Here is a 17,652-nt window from a genome sequence, read left to right on the forward strand (position 1 = left end):
CGAAGCCTAACGGATCCATTTGTCCCTGTCTACCAGAATGAGAGGAGGAGGGTACAGTCTTCAAAGGGAGTCTGGATGCATCCAAGCTTTGGGAGCACACCTGACTTCTTGGTCCAGCCAAGGCACTCTTCATAGCCCCGAAGGCTGATCCAGCCTTTGGAGCCGAAGAAGAGACAACCAAACTGGAAAAATCAGAAGTCTTCTCAAATCCAATGGCTGAAGGACCCGAGGAGGGCCTCGGAACCAAACTGTTAAGTGTTGAGGCTCCACGCAGCACAATCAGCTCTAAAAGTCTTGCAGTTGACGTAATCATCACAGCCGCATACACTGAAGCCCTGGATCTGGGACTCAGCTGAACCAAAAAGCACCAGAGTCAAGTCAGTGAGGTAAGAAGACGAAGCTGAATTTTCAAGAGCTGTCAGCTCTGACAGTGGTACCGTGGGAAGACACCAAGCCTAACTCTACATGATCTATAGCATAACCAGTTTTTACCCATCTAACAGCATATACCATCTCCGGGAATGGGGACAGGGTAGAAAGCTGAAAAGACTGAATAGCCATGGTGGGAAGGACTGATCCCAGATCCTTCCTCAGGAATGGAGCGGGCAGGACTCCCATCTGACTCCAAGTTTTCAGAAAGCTCATCATCTGGTCAGCATCAAATTCCATAAGAATTCTACTGGAATAGCCACATCTGGAAGAAGACACTACTGAAGCAGGCTTTGAAGGTCCTTTCTGCAAAATTGGAGAATGAAGTCTAGGCCTGATCAGAGCTGAAGTAAAAAAAGACTGACATGGAGCCTGGATCAGAGAAACAATCGGATCCAACTGTCTCAGAACTTTGGCTGCTGGACCTGCATTAACTGTGGGGTCGGGAGACCTTTCCTTGGATCTTTCCTGATGATTTTCAGGATGCTTGGATTTAACTTTAGACTTCTCTCATTTTCATTTAGTTCCATCCCTCTCTTTATCCTTCTTCTTAAAGGGAGAAGAGTAACTGGACAACTTTGGAGTGAAGGACATAATGGACCCTGTCTGGGAGAAAGAAGACCTTTAAGTATGAGTTCTTCTTTACATCCTTGTAGGGCTTTGAAGCGAAAGGCAGCACAAATGGAGCAGGAAGCTTGAAGGTGAGAAGCAGGGAGAGCACGTTTTGAAGTATGAGGACATGAGAACTTACTAACTATAATGACTGCTACACTAAGAAAAAAAAAACTTTAATCTAAATTTATTGCTACTAACCACGCAAACACATGAAGAAGAAAGAAAGAACTGCATAAAATGTCTAAGAAAACACCCTATCTCTAAGTTTACTTTAAGCACACTTTAAAACCGAATACAACTATTTTTTTAACAAGGGAGGAGGAAAAATAATTCACTTACCACGAATCAAAGACAGGCTTCTCAGTCCAGGCATCTGGCTTTCACAGATGGCAAACAAGATCAGAGGTAGCTCAAGCAGGACGGGGAATTGTGGGTAGGGGAGGAGTCAGAGCTCTTGGATCCAATGCTTTGGCATGAGGCACCGAGGTTGGATCCAATCAGATCGGTCTACCAACACACTGAATCAGATGAAAAAAGACATCGGATTTAATTTGTGCACCTGAGCTTAGGCAGTAGACATATTTACCTGGCCTCTGCTAAAAGAAAGGGAAAGGCCACTTGGAAGTTTGTAATCACAGACCTACAGGCCCACTTTTTCCTAGCACTGCCTAGTAATGGACATTTTCACTGTACAGTCAATAATGTAGGAAGGTTCAATGTTCAATGTTATGAGATCAAAACCAAAGCCTAGGAAGTCCTTCAAAGAAACCATACCAATTCAGCTTTGTCAAGTGCAAGTCAAGCCTACCAAATCTGATGGATTTCATTGAAAAAAAGTCACTAAAACCATGGATGATGGTAAAACAGTACATATTGCCTACCCTGACCTTGCCAAAGCATTTGCTACAATTCCCCATTCAGGTATGATAAATAAACTCACAAAACTGGGCATAAATCCCTATGTCACCAGATGGGTAGCCAAAAGGCTCATGGACAGGAAATATGTGTTTAAAGTGGGTGAAACTAAATGCAGCAAGAGGCCAGTTATAGTGGTGTGCCAAAGGGCTCCGTGCTGGGACCACTCCTGTTCACAATATACTTCTCTGAAGTCAATGCTAATGTAGAAGACCTCTGAATGAAAGTTTGCCCCTAGCTTGCAGTCATCAGCAATCAGTGAATCCTCCACCAATATAGAAATCCTTCAGAAGGGTCTAGATCAGACAAAGGATTAGGGACAGAACCATGGCCTAAAACCTAATGTGAAAAAATGCATCATCATACCCTTTGGGAAGTCACATACCCCTGCAAATTACATCAACAGCACACCCATAAGGGTAGGCTCAGAGGTGAGAGATCTAGGTACACAGGTAGATAGCAGCCTGAAATTTGACCACTATGTATCCACTGTGGTGAGGAAGACTTTCTATGTGGCACAACTTATAAGTAAAGATATGACATCCACATCCAAGTAAATTATAGTCCTGCAATACTCAGCCCTCATTAGGCCAATAATCAAGCACAATGCACCATTTGGCATGTACTTGACTAGGCATTTACAACAACTGGAACAACCTCAGAGGTTCTTCATAAAGAAAATACAGGGTGTAAACAACATGTGGTTAGACTAAAAGCCCTATCCCTTTACTCTGTCTCCTACTAACCATTAAGGGATGACCTATGCTTGACCTACAAGGCACTCACAAATCCAGGCATGATGGAGCTGCTACACATCTGTAAGTCAAACAACATGAGGGTCACCTGACCTAGGGATCTATGCTTGGTCAACAACTCAAACAAAACTTGTTGGAGAGACAGATATGTGTTTCAGAGATTGCTCCTTCTTTGGAACAGGCTTCTTATTCGCGTTAAGCACAACCCTTCCCTGCCCTCTTCCAATGCAACTCATCTATGTCCCTTATGGACAGAGGCAATCTGTAACATACTCAAGGCATGGGCACAAATCAACGCCATCTTCCTTCCCCTATGGGTAATATATTGGGTAAAATCAGTTTATGTCGGCTAGGCTTGTAAGGGCTATTACACCATTAGCCTGGTGATCTCCTATGAAGCTATGAACTTAGAAAGAGCTTGCTACCAACATACCCAGAATTAAATGCTCCTTCTCCTACCCAAGTATCCAATCTTTTTTGAAAACAACAACAGACTCAGTCTAATTCTAAGAGGGATAGACTTCCACCATCTACCAGTTCGAGAACCAAAATAATATTTTAATACCTTAGTATTATCAATTCCTATTTCCAGAAGGTAGTTATTATTCCTTGTAGCCAGGGGATGACCTATCTTATTTATACCCACACTAACACCATAACTGTCATTATGAAAGTTTTTATGTACAAAACTTAAATCACCTCACACCAATCTACATTTAATGGGAAAAAGGAACACTATTTTCAACATACTATATTTCATACCTCTAAGACCTCTATTTTATAAGGTGAAATACTTGTGACCCTTTCCAATCTATCAAGCTGCATACAATTATGCATAGAAATTTTTGCATCATATTCTACAACAGGCCTTATTACTGCTTTATAAATAGATATTAATACATCCTTCTCCAAACTATACCAGTTCTGAATAGATTTCTAAGCCAAAATAGTACGGTCTTATAATGCACCTTCTAATAATGGCCATTAAAATGTAACTCAGAACTTATCAATTTTTATCCCCAAGTCCTGGAGAGCATTTACTTCAAGTAAAGTTCTAACAGGGCTTGTCATATCCATAATGCACAACACATAACACGTCTTTTTAACATTAAACTTCATATAATTAGAAGCAGCCACAAACGTAACTCAAATACATCTGTAATAACATATTGGTCACTGGAGCATGTCACAGCTGAACCTGTTTTGGAGTCAACAGGTCATAAACCAGACCCCTGAGGACACCAGAGTTAATTTTATTTATACTGTAGACACCAAACCTAATTCTACACAATCTTTGTTATAACCAGTTTTCACCCATCTAACACACAGTGATTCACAACATTTATAATCATCAGTAAGAGAACTCTAGGATGGGGAATTGTGTCAAAAGTCCTGGCCATGTCCAAATACATAACATCTACAGGCATCCCCTTATCCAATGCCTCCAAAAGAGCTTGATAAAAATACAATAGATTTGTCAAACAAAAACAGCCTTGGACATACTCTTATTGGATTAAATATCTTCCATAACTCACCAAATCAATAATATATGTAGAGAGGACTTTTTCAAAACATTTTCCTAGAATATAGGTCAAACTAATTGGCCTGTAACTCTCAACCACAAAAGAGTCCCCACAATTAGATATCAAGACAATGACTGCCTCTTTCCATAAATTAGGAACAAACTTTGCCTTGAGTGATTTTTGAAAAATATAAATTAAACAGGTGGTAATATCCTTGATAATAAATATCAGAAGGTAACCATTAATTCCATCTGGACCTGCAGTAGAACATGGTTTAATCTATTTAAACATGTTCTCAATGGCATCAGTAAACATGTTTGAAGACGCATCTTCTTATCTACCAAGAATACAACTACAGTATATAAAATGCATCTGTCAATATCTTAACATTAGTGTCTAACCTGTCAGTCAACACATTATACCTAGAATTGTCGCATTTAAATTGATTCAGAATTTTAAAGGCTTTATTGGTTATCTGCTGTGTGACATGCAAGTTTCATCTCCTATCAGTCCTAACAGCTTTCATATGTTTTCTTAAGCTGGTCCTTACCAATTTACAAAATTCCTTATTAGTGACACTAGGTTGTCTCCTATTATTTTTCTAACAGTACTTAGTTCCTTTACATGCCTTATCAAGAGCTCTATTCCAGCAAGATATCTTATATTTTGTAGCTCCAACAGTTACCAGTGGAACATATTCTATATCAAGTGAAAAATATAAGCAGAACATTGCTCCCATCCAGTTTCAATATCTACAGAGCTAATAAGATCCCTTATTTCCAATTCGTTAATGTTTCTCTGATCATGCAATGATTGTAACAGGCCTGTTTCAGTACATTCTGCTTTGTAGGCAAGTCCCAAGATACTCAGATATTTCCATGCAACTCTTAACGTGATCAGATCCTATTAACTCGGATTCAACTATACATTTTTCAATGATTTTACCACTACTAGTCTAAATAACATACAAAATGTAACAACTTCTGGTAGGATCTTTCACTACAGAGTATAACCATACTATCTGCTATTCTTTACCACTCCAACACAGGAGTCAAAATCCCACCAGACTTGAGGTGCATTAAGATCTATAATGATGTCATAATTATTCTCAAAATAAGATACAAGTGTATTACTAATGGGAGGGTGGCCTAATGGTTAAGGTGTTTGCCTTACAAACACAAGGTGCAGGGTTTGAGGCTCACAAGGGATAATTGGCTAGGGTTAAAATGGCTCGCAAGGGCAGTTAACTTAGTACTAATCCATGAACCTTCACCTTCTCTAACGTTAGATGCAGTGTATGTTTACCTTCTGAAGGATTCATATGTTTAAGCTATATGGAGACCTATGATCTACTGGGTTCTTCCAAATGTTGCAGCTAGCCCCTTCCCCTCACCATATCCTTTAGTTGTTCTTTCAAAGGCATACCTGAACTTCTGTGATGTATATTAATGCATTAGTCACAGCTGTCCAGGACCTCAACACCCTCTCCATGAAGTAGCATTTCCTTAAATTTATTCTGAACCCTCCAATTCCAGCTGCCACCTGGTCCCATTTCTCCATCACCTTTTTTCATCTCTAACTTTCTATTTCAAATGTATCCTTCCCAACTATCACTTAAAATGTTGGTAAGTTCAAATGTAGAAAACAGCATTACACAGAAAATAAAAAATGCATTTCACATAAGGTACAGAACTGACAACCAAACTCCCACACGAGAGGCGGCTGTGTGTCTTACACCTCCCCTAACATGAGTAATCAATTCCAAGTTTGCTGCAAGATAGGGAAAAGGAATATTTTCCCTCCACTGCGGAAACTGCCTTTGACAAAGTCCCTTTCAAGCAAAAGTGAAAAAAATTATGTTCAAACAAGGGTCAGTCATAAAACTACATGACTCCAGATACAAACACTTCCTACTTTATTGCAGATATCACAAAACAAGAAGGTTCAACTAGCTTCAACAAGTCATTAGTGTCACTGGATCAAAGTGGAAACCTTAGCAGGTTGGTTATTATTCACAGTGCAAGATGTTCCCAGCAGTAAAATTTAAAAGAAACAGGACCAAGTACAAAAAATATATTCTGCTTTTTATGAGATAATGCTAATTTCATATGTTGTTTATATATTGCAAACTACACTGTCGCCTCACAGTAAGACTTTGTCCTGTTTGATTCTCAGCTAAAGCGTCTTCTGTGTGGAGACATGCGTGAATGGGTGTACCTTCGTTGAAGGTTGTGCGTCAGAACTGGCAACTCGGCACGTAAAATTCTACTGCCAATCATTAGCAGACCGGAGTTCCGCTGTGGCGACCCCTACCCGAGATAAGCCGAAAGACACAACAACATCCTGAATCTACTGGACATTCTTAGGGACTTTGAAATGTAAGCATGGAACAAAATCAGTCATACAGTGTGAAGAGCAAAGGATCACATAACATGATAAACCAAACTTACCAACCACAGAGGCACCTCTTTCTGCAAATGCTAAAGCATATTCTCTGCCAAGGCCTATTAAAAAAAGACAACAAAATAAAAGTTAGCTCAAACAAATCTTTGTAAGCAAAACTCATTTCTTCATAGCAGACAAAATTCCCAATATCAGTGATACCCTGTATAGGTAGAAGTCCAAACTTCCACACCGAGAGTTGACCATATTTCAAAGACATGCACTGAATGACCCAAGACAGAAGCTAGCTAGTCACAGGAGGCACTTCTGACACTGCTATCTAACCTTCAGACCTAGATCTTTAACAAAGAACTGTAAGCTATGTGAATATGTTTTTTAGTGGAGAAATAATTTTACAGTTGCTAACTCCTGGAGGACAATTCACTACTTTACTACATTTCTAAAAACACCTTTCAAATTCTGACTACTTTACTTAGGGTTACCAGATAACTGCGAACCCAAAGGATGACACCGAGGGTTATACAGGAGGTCAAAGGAGAGCGTCCTGTTCTGCTCACAAAAAGACAGTGTAGTGCTGCTACAAATAATTCAGAATGATTGCAGAATTTCATTAAACCCAAGATGAAATGCATCAGCCAGATTAAGAACCATTTCCTTCCTTTTTCATGTAATAGTTGATGGAATTTTGAAATACCGCACAGCTTTCATTCTTACATTTGATATTAATATGAAGTCACATACTTTATTTTCATGGGTGGCAAGTTAGCAGCAAATAAAAGGCCCCACATATATTTATCTCAGGAGCAAGTTTGTTTTCATCTGCTAACATCTTACGTACATGTGACATCAGATCCTTCATTACATGTAATATGGACTGAACCATTTATAGGAGGTTTGTGTACGTGATCGTATTCTAAAATTTCCATTGGTATATTTTATACACCAAATTTGAATTTAATGGTTTAGATACAATTGTGGGCAGTGTCATTTAATTTAATTTCACAGCAAAACCGCTATTGAAACTGTAGTCAAAACAACATGCCTCTATTTGCTCAAGTCCCAGATGACTCATTCCAAAGGTCTATCATCCTATTCTCTGAAACATTTCCTAATGTCCGTGGTTAACTGAGTACTCCTTTACTTAGTAATTCCTGCTTCTCATTTCAGTCACCAAAACTCCTCCAGTTCCTCTATCAAGCAATGTTCTCAAAATGTATCATCTTAGGTACTAGAAAAGTACTATGGGTCTTTGCATTAAAAACAAAAGTTAAGCTTCATTGTAAAGATTCCTCTCAAAACATACCTACACACAAACAGATGAAATAAATCTAGTCCCTACAGCTAAACTGATAGCCTACTATCGAATACTCAGAAAAGTTAGTTTTTGGCCTCCGCATGATATCCCTTCTGAAAGGTAGCATAGCTTTAAGCCCTGAAATATCATCACCACAGCTAAATTCTTACTTACAACTCAAATCTATACAAACACAGAAAGTGGCAGACTCATTGGAGCAAATTTCCTAGATCCAAATGTAACATTGTAGTGCATTGACCATAGCATACTCAAAATAGTGTACATTTTTTGATGAAATCTGTGGTTCAGAAGCTATTTCATTCACAACAAATAAGCACCAAGCAACTCCAACACAACATCAGCATTCCCCCAAGGCTCTGTTCTTAGTCTATTATTACTACCTCATTTATGAACTACCTCCCATGGTAACATGCAGATAAGATTAAAGACTTTTCCATTTACACAAGCAATAAAACACTCTACTGCAAAATAACTTCAAAACATTTTTGCAATTGGATCCTAGCTGATAAATTTACATTAAACACAAAGAAAACAATGTTTGTTGCCAGCTAAAGGTTGTGGTCAACCCAACTACTTAACATATGGGATCCAGAAAGTCGCTCACAGTCACCACAAAACAGAAATGTATTTGGAGTAACATCTCATCAAATCCTAAACTTTTTTCCACATGTACAAGATGGGAGGATCACATTACCCAACAGAAGGCAATTCACAAAGTGCCACACATGCTGACAAGTCCAAGCAGACCAACTTTATAAGATGTATTACTTCGAATACTCAACCATTCCCTTCCTTAATAGCATATATTCCTCTCTAAACCTAAAAATATTACAAAAATTAAAACAGCTGTTCATCTCAGTCCAGATAATGAACACTGCTTAGCCATCAAAAAAATCTAACTAGTTCCTGTTTTCAGCGTGAGACACACCTTGAACAAATCCATCAATGCCGCTGCTACAATACGCCATGATAAAGAGATCACAGAGTTAAAACTGTTAGCTCTAACTCCTGTTCTACAGGGTTTGATTCTCTCAGCCCTCACCTGCCTACTCTGCGGCCTTGAGCAAGTCACTTATCTGGTACTTTGGCAGTTAGCACAGAGGACTAAAATTTGGACTTGTTAATGAGCTGTTTCCCGTGATAAGGATGCAGGATTGAAATCTAGGGGATTGGCATAAAGGTTAATGTTTTACCTCACAGACACAAGGTGCAGGGTTTGATTCTCGTCTGGAGATATACCAATAAGGCTGTATCAAAATGCAATTCAATCCCAAGACATCTCCTAAATAGCTTGAAATGTGACCTATCAGAACCACCTGAAAGCCTCAAAACAGACTTTATACCATAAGAATGGGGACTACAGCAGTTACCCCCATATCAACCGACCCTGGACATACTGACCCATTAGTCTGACTAGTCTAATAAGTAAAGCTATGGAAGAAGTTATCATAGGAATGATCAACAAAGACATGGCAACCTTCAGACACTCGACCCAACACAATCTGGCTTTGCGAAGGGAATTTCACACCTACTAAACCTGGTGGACATCTTTGAGAAGGTCACCAAAGCAATGGCTAGGGGGAAAATGGGGCATATTGCCTACTTGGTCCCAGCTAAAACATTCAAAACAATACCCCACTCTGGTATAGTTGAAAATTCACAAAACTAGGCATAAACCCCTACATAACTTGCTGGATTGCCAGCTGCTTCACAGACCAGACAGGACCTAGGAAGAAAGAACTGGTGATACTACCTCCACTAAGAGACTGGTCACCAGCAGGTTATCTCAGGGCTCCAGGCTAGGACTGCTCCTATTTGTCATCTACTTCAAGGCGGTAAAGACTAATATGGGATTTGTGGGATTTGGGAACACATGTAGGCAGTAATCTGACCTTTGACCAACATGTGGGCAAGGTAGTATGAAAAAAAATTCTGCATCTCCCAACTTGTAAGTAAGGGCTCCAAGGAAGTCACAGTGCCACTTTATTTGGCCCTTATCAGAACCGTCATGGAGTATAATTCCCCCTTTGGCATGTACCTGACCAGACTTATGCAAGTTGGAACGTCAAAGTTTCCTTACCAGGAGACTCCCACAACACACTGTCCTACAAGGATCACCTTAAAGCTGCATCTCTCTATTCTGTCTCCTACAAGTTACTGAGAAGTGATCTATGTCTGGCATGCAAGGCATCCTTAGATCCAGCTCAGATGGACCTTTTGCACATCTGCAATAGCATCAGAAACGCTAGATCCAAGCATATAAATTTTGCTTGCAACATGAACAGAGCATGTCCGTGAGACAGATGTGCATCTCAGAGGATCCCCATGCTCAGGAACAGTCTCCCCATCCGGGTGAAGCTGAGCCCATCTATAAACCTACTTAATCATAATCTAGACCAATGGATGGGAAACTGGAAATTCAGCACGAGTCTAGTACCCATGTCTCTGATGGACAGAGACAGACAGTAATGCCCTAACTAACATACCCACCCCATTTAACCTCTACAAATTTCCTAACATGCTCCCTCCTAATAAACCCTCATGACACACAGGGACACAACTGAATTGTGGTATGTTGTTAGCCTAATAAAGGCCCCAGTGGTCATTAACTTACTATATACCTATAAGCCAGACATTGTCCCAGGTAACTCCTAAAAAGCTACCTGGTTAGTAAATGATTATTATTATTATTATTTATTAGAAGTAAGCTAACTGTAAATATTTTACCCATCAACTACATAGCATATAGTTTCAAAAAGAAAATCCAGTCTGGTAACAGCGGTTAAAGAATACAAATTGTAAAACTGTACTTTTAGTCTGTATACTATAGCCTGCACTTCTTACCTGTTGTAACCTACATCCTATTTCTGGCTATACAGTAATCCATAAACTTTAATCCATAAACTTTCACTCTGTTATATACCATTCCATAATTAATTTCCTCTGTCTACTACTTGTATGTCTTCATATCCCTAATATTATTTTTCAGCAAACAATACTATCATGTTTTACACTCTGTATTACTGAGTGTAAATCTCTCTCTCACATACATATTTACACAAATGTATCTACTTTTGTGCAATTGTAAATGTTTTCTCCAGGCTGGGCTTGCAAATGGTCAGTCTTAATCAGCACATAATCCAGCTAAACAAATATAAACAAAAATGCACTTTTGTGAGGTACATGTTGGCTTTGTCTTTTTTATCCTTTTTTAGGCTGTATTATGCCTTTTGTATTGCCTCCTAATTAATCTACATCCATTTTACTTGCTATTGTATGCAGAATGCTTTATTTTTGCCTTTATGTCCCTAATTGCTCCTGAAAAGAGTCCTTGGAAAAGTGTATTTACCCAGGTAACAAATGAATAAATAAAAAAGCTCTGACATATTTTGTTACTCTTAATACACATACTTTCATCCCTCAATACATGGCCTGATCCTGCATAAAAAACAAGCCCTAAAGAGCCAATGCTTTTCTGTAATACACATCACTTTCATACTTGCTGGGATTACCCATGGGGACTGGCCTCCCTATTTAGAATACAAGTACTAGAATCATATATAGTGCCTTTAACTGCCTCATTATTAATCACAAATATGGTCTACTCTTAAATGTCTGACTAAAACTGCATTATAGATTTAGATCTGTTGTTTTAAACATTGTTTCCTAATATTTGGCTCTTCCATATTACCCGTTTTATTTTTAGTACATTTTGAGCTCCTCTCCCTATCCCATACTCTTCTATTAATTATCCTGTATTCCTGAGTGTTTCTAAATTCGCTCCTCTAAGATGAATTTTCATGTTCTGCTTTAGATGGACTAACATTTTTTGCTATGCTGCAGGTGGATTGGACACTCTAAATTGGCCCTAGGTGAGTGTGTGCATGTGTGTGCCTTCTGTGAAGGGTTGGCAACTTGACACCGTAAATCTCCACTGCCAATCATGAGCGGACAAGGTGATCCGCTGTGGCGACCCCTAACCAGGAAAAGCCGAAAGAAGAAGAAGATGTTTGTATCGATTATATTTCTTGCTTGTTTATTTGTCCTCAAATCGTATCTGGGTCTACATTCTAAAATCCCGTCTGCAACAGAAATGTAACAATGCAATCACTTGCAAGTAAACAGCAACAACTGAACCAGACAGTTTCTGAAGAAGGGTCCTCCCATCTGCTCCTTTTCTAAAGGGCAAAGATGACACGGTAGCCATGAATACAAAACAAGGGTTATAAATATAATACACTAGATAAGGCAGGTTCAAATCAGGCTGCATAAAGTGTACAGTGATGAAAGAATACCAGTCTCTAACTACTAACAGGGCAGCAATGCAAGAACACCAAGCACTGTTCTCCTGACTCATTTACTGCAAGAATGCAAGTTACACGATTTAAATGGCCTAAGAAGACCTTCTCCTCCCCACCTCAAATACTACAGTAGCTACACAAAAGGCCTAAATTGTATCTTCTGCAGGACAGCACTCAAAACCCATGAAAGTTCAGATGACAGTTTTTGATAGAAAATAAAACAGCTACATAATTCTTTGACACATCAGTGCACAGTTGCATATTAAAACGGCATACCAAGTAATGAATACTTGAAATACGGTGAAACAACACATTAACAAACTGAAGCTTCCTCCCTCCGATTTAAAAAAAAATTTGCTCACATAAAAAAATCTGTTAGAAGCACCCCTGTATAGTGCCACTCATTTTCAGCTTCACAGCCCTGTTTCTCCACTCTCTCCCACTCTCTCCTCGCAACTAAAGCGCGGGAAGATAACGTGAGAGTAACAGGAGTAATCAGTAGCCACGTCACATATACATATTACGTGACAGAGAGTGGACTTTGCAGTCCTGTGACTCCCATCAGAAAGCCAGAAATTTTTGCCTTTTTAGGCATTGCTTGCCCATTTTCCACGTAGCCTGCATTGTTATTTCAAAGTATACGATTTAAAAACTGTGGTGCTGCTTAATTAAGCATTTTTCGATCGTTGGATGATGAGGAGAGGTGAATTACAGAAACGCAGGACCATACTGGAGGAAGACTGATGCCGCCACAGTGTCAGGTGGTCAAAGGAAATAGTGAAAGGATGGTGACCCACTGAGAAATCGAACAGTCAGTTTCAGAAAAAAACTGTGGAACCCCAGATGGTGGCTGGGGCTGGGTGGTAATGATTCAAAACAGGTGAGTTAAGGTGGTCTGGGAAGGATATATTATTGTTGGGCAGTAAAATATATAAGCTGTCCAAAGTTGGATTCTAGTAAAAGTGGCAAGTCAACGTAGATTTTTTAGAGAATGTAGATTTTGGCCTCATATTTTTTTTATGGGTTTTATAGATTAGTACTAGGTTAACTGCCCTTGTGGGCCATTTTAAGAGTAGTCAATTAACTCCACTGGCCGTTTTTCATAAAAGTGCGGTATTCAGCAGACTTCATGCTCACGTCACTGCATAACTTACTGTTTGTAGAACAATATTTAAAATTGTCCCTATTTTTGGACTGATTTTGCTTTCCCCGCGTCTTGTATGGTTTTTTTTTTTTTATGAATCTTTCTTCAAGTAACGTCGAACTGAGAAAATAGTTATAGTGAAAAAAAAAGTAAATTGGAAATATTTATATCTTCTCAGGAGCGACATATACTGCATTTTTTTTTTAAGATAATTTGTGTGTGCCCCAGGTGTGTACATGGTGGTGGTAGAGAAATTAGGCTTGACCCCCTACCCTGGGCCCAGCCCAAGTGGCAACCTGAATTCCCTACCCACCACCATTTGTAAAAATGTGCAGGATTTTCCCTCATATTTTTGGACACACAATTCAGGACTTCACATTCTCTTCAGAGTCAAAGAGTGTATATGGTAAAAAGCAAGCTTTTATTCTAGCAATTTTCTAAGTAATATGTTTGGGGCTGTATTAACAGTTGGCTTTTGTTCAGGTATTTATTGGCTTCATACAGTTTTTTGCTAATGTTGAGAGCTATGGTAAGAACTGATTTCACGTAGATTTTAGAGAGCTGCAGGGAGGGGGAGCAAAAGTTGTTGCTTACTTTTTAGTCTTCTGCTTGCATTAACACAACAACAGATGATAGTGTTGCTGCTTTTTAGATGAAGGCTGTGGGTTCTACTCCCACAGTAGGTAAATGCATTGTTGATGCTGTGTTTGCTAGCACAACCTCTATTAGTTATTAATTCAATGTGGATTTTTTTACAGAGATTGTGTATATTTTTTACTGATATGGTGGTGGATTTGAGTAGACTTATTATGAAAAAATCTGAATTGAATTGTTTTTGGTGGATTTTTTGCTTTTTTTTTTTTTTGTTTGGAAAATTCAAAAAACAAAAAATTTAAAATCCTTTAACAACTGTACTGTATTGTACAAGTACAATAATGTAAATGTAATACAGTCAGGAAGGTATCAAAAGCATGTGTATGTTATGTGAATATTAAAAGGTGTATTTTTTTTTGTCACATTTTGCATGTTTTTTATAAATTGTGGTTTCTGGCAAATTAGTGGCAAGTCATTAAAGACTGAAGTTAGAAAATAAAGAAAATAATTGCAATTTTTTTTTTTTCAGATTTCAGAAAAAAAACCTTTGTGAAAAGATATCTCTGTTCTATTATTAAGTTAATAAGAGCCAATATTTAAAAATTGGCCTTATTTTTTGGGCCTGTGTCCTACTTCTAGTTTCTATGCATTTTTTGTCCAGATTTCTTGCTCTGAAGTTGAGAAGGTAGGAGTGTCAGCCATCATCTGCCAGAGACATTCCAATTTATTTTACATTTTTATTGCCCCAGCCCCCCATTGTAGCTGTGGCTGGATGTGTCAGGAAGGCAAGAAAAGCAGTTATGCAGTAAGTGTGCAGTATTCCCTCATCGTTGTTGCCAGATAATGTATAAGCCTTGGGTATTATAATGAACATATGATGTATTTTTGTAATAAAGGACAGGATTACAGTGTTTTCAAGTTCATTACATTTATTGGAGACCAGTGTCTTATAGCAGTGTCTGTTGTGTAGTACACTTTGTGTTGGGTGGCTTGAATGGTATATGGTAAATATGGTAAATTGCTACCTTTACTTAAGCCAAGCCTCCATAACAACTAGCTCCACACACTGAAGTCAAAACAAAGCTCCTGGTGGGTAAATGTATTTCATTTTAGATGTCATGTCATTTTAAAAATGCATACTAACACAAATCCTGTGTTTTTCTTTTTTTTTCTAAGTTTCTGCCATATTTATTATAATCTGTCCCTATTTATTTTAGGCTTTGTCAAGATTTCTGCACTGAAGATAGATGAATGAAAATATATACAGTTTTCTAGCAACAACATCTTCATAGTTTCAGATATCTTTAATGTGGAATTATTCAGATTCAGTTCAAAGGTAAACCTGCCACTGGCCAGAGATTTTTTTTTTTTGTGGGTTTGTTTCAATCATCATTGAATGTGTTTCAAAAGTAAGTAGAAGAAATGCCAATAGTCTCTGTTTGTTTTCATTGTAGACTATTTTGTTTAGGTTTAGTAAAATAAATCGGTGTTTGGGCTATAATGTTTGAAAAAAATAAAAAAAATTAAATCCAAACTGCCTGTCATCATGTAGAGACTAAAGCATAACACAGTATGCACACAGATTTGAACAGTGTCTACAGTAAATGGGCTTGCCAGGAGGAGGATACAACGATGAAATGGAGGACATGTCCTCCTTTTGCCGGACGTCTGGTAACCCCAACTTCACCTGACTACACAGAGTTAACAAGTACCTCAAAAATACTGCCTTTCCTACTCAGAGAGATGCTGATAACACCTCTGTATTTTTGGACAAAAAATAAATAAATAAATAAACAGATAAACATTTGACTGTTACAAAGCCCACAGGTCACACAAGTTTGAAAATGCCCCCAGTGAACAGTGAGTGCAAATAGAGAATCATGCTGCACAAGATTTAACAGCAGACATTCATATTACTTGAGAAATAAATATGACTGAGGGTGAAAATATTAAAGTTTTAAATTATTAATCTATTTTCCACCCACATGCTAGTTCTGAGCAGCATTTGATTGCAGACATAATTTGTAAGGTCTTCCCTTATTCCTACATGATAATAGAGTTAGATAAATGAATAGTTCAGTATCCCTTGGCCTTCTTCCTATAATTTTTTTTTAACATTAGGCTGGACTGTATTAGCAACATGCATTTTAATTTAAAGGCATTCTGGCAAGTCACTAAAAATGAGAACAGTATGGAAAGGATATACAGCTATTGAACGACCAGGACAAATTGAGCACTTGATCGTCACACAGCTGTGTTACTGTACAGCACCCACACTCAGAAAATCTACTTTAAAGCAAAGATCTGACTTCTCAGGTACACAGTAAAATGACTTGTTAAATGTCAGGCATCAATACACCCCCTTATGACAGCACCAAGAAAACATATTGCCTCGGGCCTACAAACGTATTTCACATATGATGGACACAGGAAATGTCAAACATGGAGGAAAAGAAAGAGGAGTGCTTTCCTAGTGATATAACTGTAGCCAGAAAGGAGAAAAAAAGTACTGGTGATAGGAAACTCTGTACCTGAAACTCTTGCTAGGCCTTTTGCAAACTTGGATAAATATAATACTAGAATATAACCAGGCCCTGTGGTGCACAGTGATGGGGCCTTAACTGTGACCCAGGCAACTGGCATTCAATCAGCAGTACTGACACTGAAGGAGCAGGGCAAGGAGGGGGCAGGAATGAAGAAGCATGGCACGCTTGCCTCTCCAAGGATGTGACAAGGACTGCATGCACTCAGGAACACACTGGATAGAGAGATCTCCCTGGGAATATAGACAGACCACCCCTCATGCTTTGGAAAGAGGGTCAGGGCAGCTTGGAGCCAACACCCCTTGTGGAAGTAACTGGATGTCCTCCACCACCAGCCCAATGTATGCCCCTCCCAGGTGCTTTGCCAGGTGCATGCAGGGACTCATGGCATAAAAAAAGAAAGAAAAAAAAAACCAGAAAACCCCCGAGAGTGGCATCCTTCAGATGAGGAGTTAAACCAAGGTTTTATCTGCTTGAGTTGAAAGAGCTCAAGTGGATGTAAAATATATCATGGCACCTATCAAAAAGAGTAGGGGTTGCTTTATTAGCAGGGTTACATAATGGTCAAGGTCTTTTCCTCACAGATGCAGCATACAGGGTTCGATTCTAACCTCAGGCTTAAAATGGCCCTTCAAGGCAGTTAGCCTAGTATTCACCTATGAACAACGTCCTAGGAAATCTATATAGTGTCAGTAAACAACAAAAACATTCCGTTCAAGTAAAGGAGTTACCTATACATATTGCCTTTATCATATAAAAGTTTAAGAAACTCTACTTACTTTGTGACTAAGACTAATTATAAAGGCCACTTGACTGATATCTAAAACAATGCAAGCTTTTCTGAATTTCTGAAAGTAACACAATATTTATGGAGACGTGGGGTGTTGAAAGTTGATGAAGTGTAGGGATGTTAGGCCCTTTAACAATAGATATGAACTACCCATAGTAGGACAGTGCAAATAACTTGGCTGTAATTATCTGAAAAACTTAAATGCTCTATAAATATATCTTGAATTATGTGCATGGCTTCTTAGAGGAATGGCCATTAGTGTATGCAAGAAAGACAACATGCAAGAAATGCATTTACAGATTAGCTTTAAAAAAAACTTTTTTTT

At 38.6% G+C, this 17,652-nt stretch overlaps 1 protein-coding gene across 1 annotated transcript in view; it reads right to left on the reverse strand.

The window, feature by feature from the left end:
• The window catches only part of HSD17B4 (hydroxysteroid 17-beta dehydrogenase 4), a 1,616,359-nt gene that overhangs the window by 1,483,041 nt on the left and 115,666 nt on the right, over nt 1-17,652 (reverse strand). The window contains exon 2 of the mRNA XM_044059338.1: nt 6,688-6,741. Coding sequence (XP_043915273.1) covers nt 6,688-6,741 — 54 coding nt within the window. The remainder of the gene's footprint in view (nt 1-6,687; nt 6,742-17,652) is intronic.

This window comes from Protopterus annectens, chromosome 17.part0 (assembly GCF_019279795.1).
Source record: "Protopterus annectens isolate FY-2018-M chromosome 17.part0, PAN1.0, whole genome shotgun sequence".
Taxonomy (NCBI): domain Eukaryota; kingdom Metazoa; phylum Chordata; order Ceratodontiformes; family Protopteridae; genus Protopterus; species Protopterus annectens.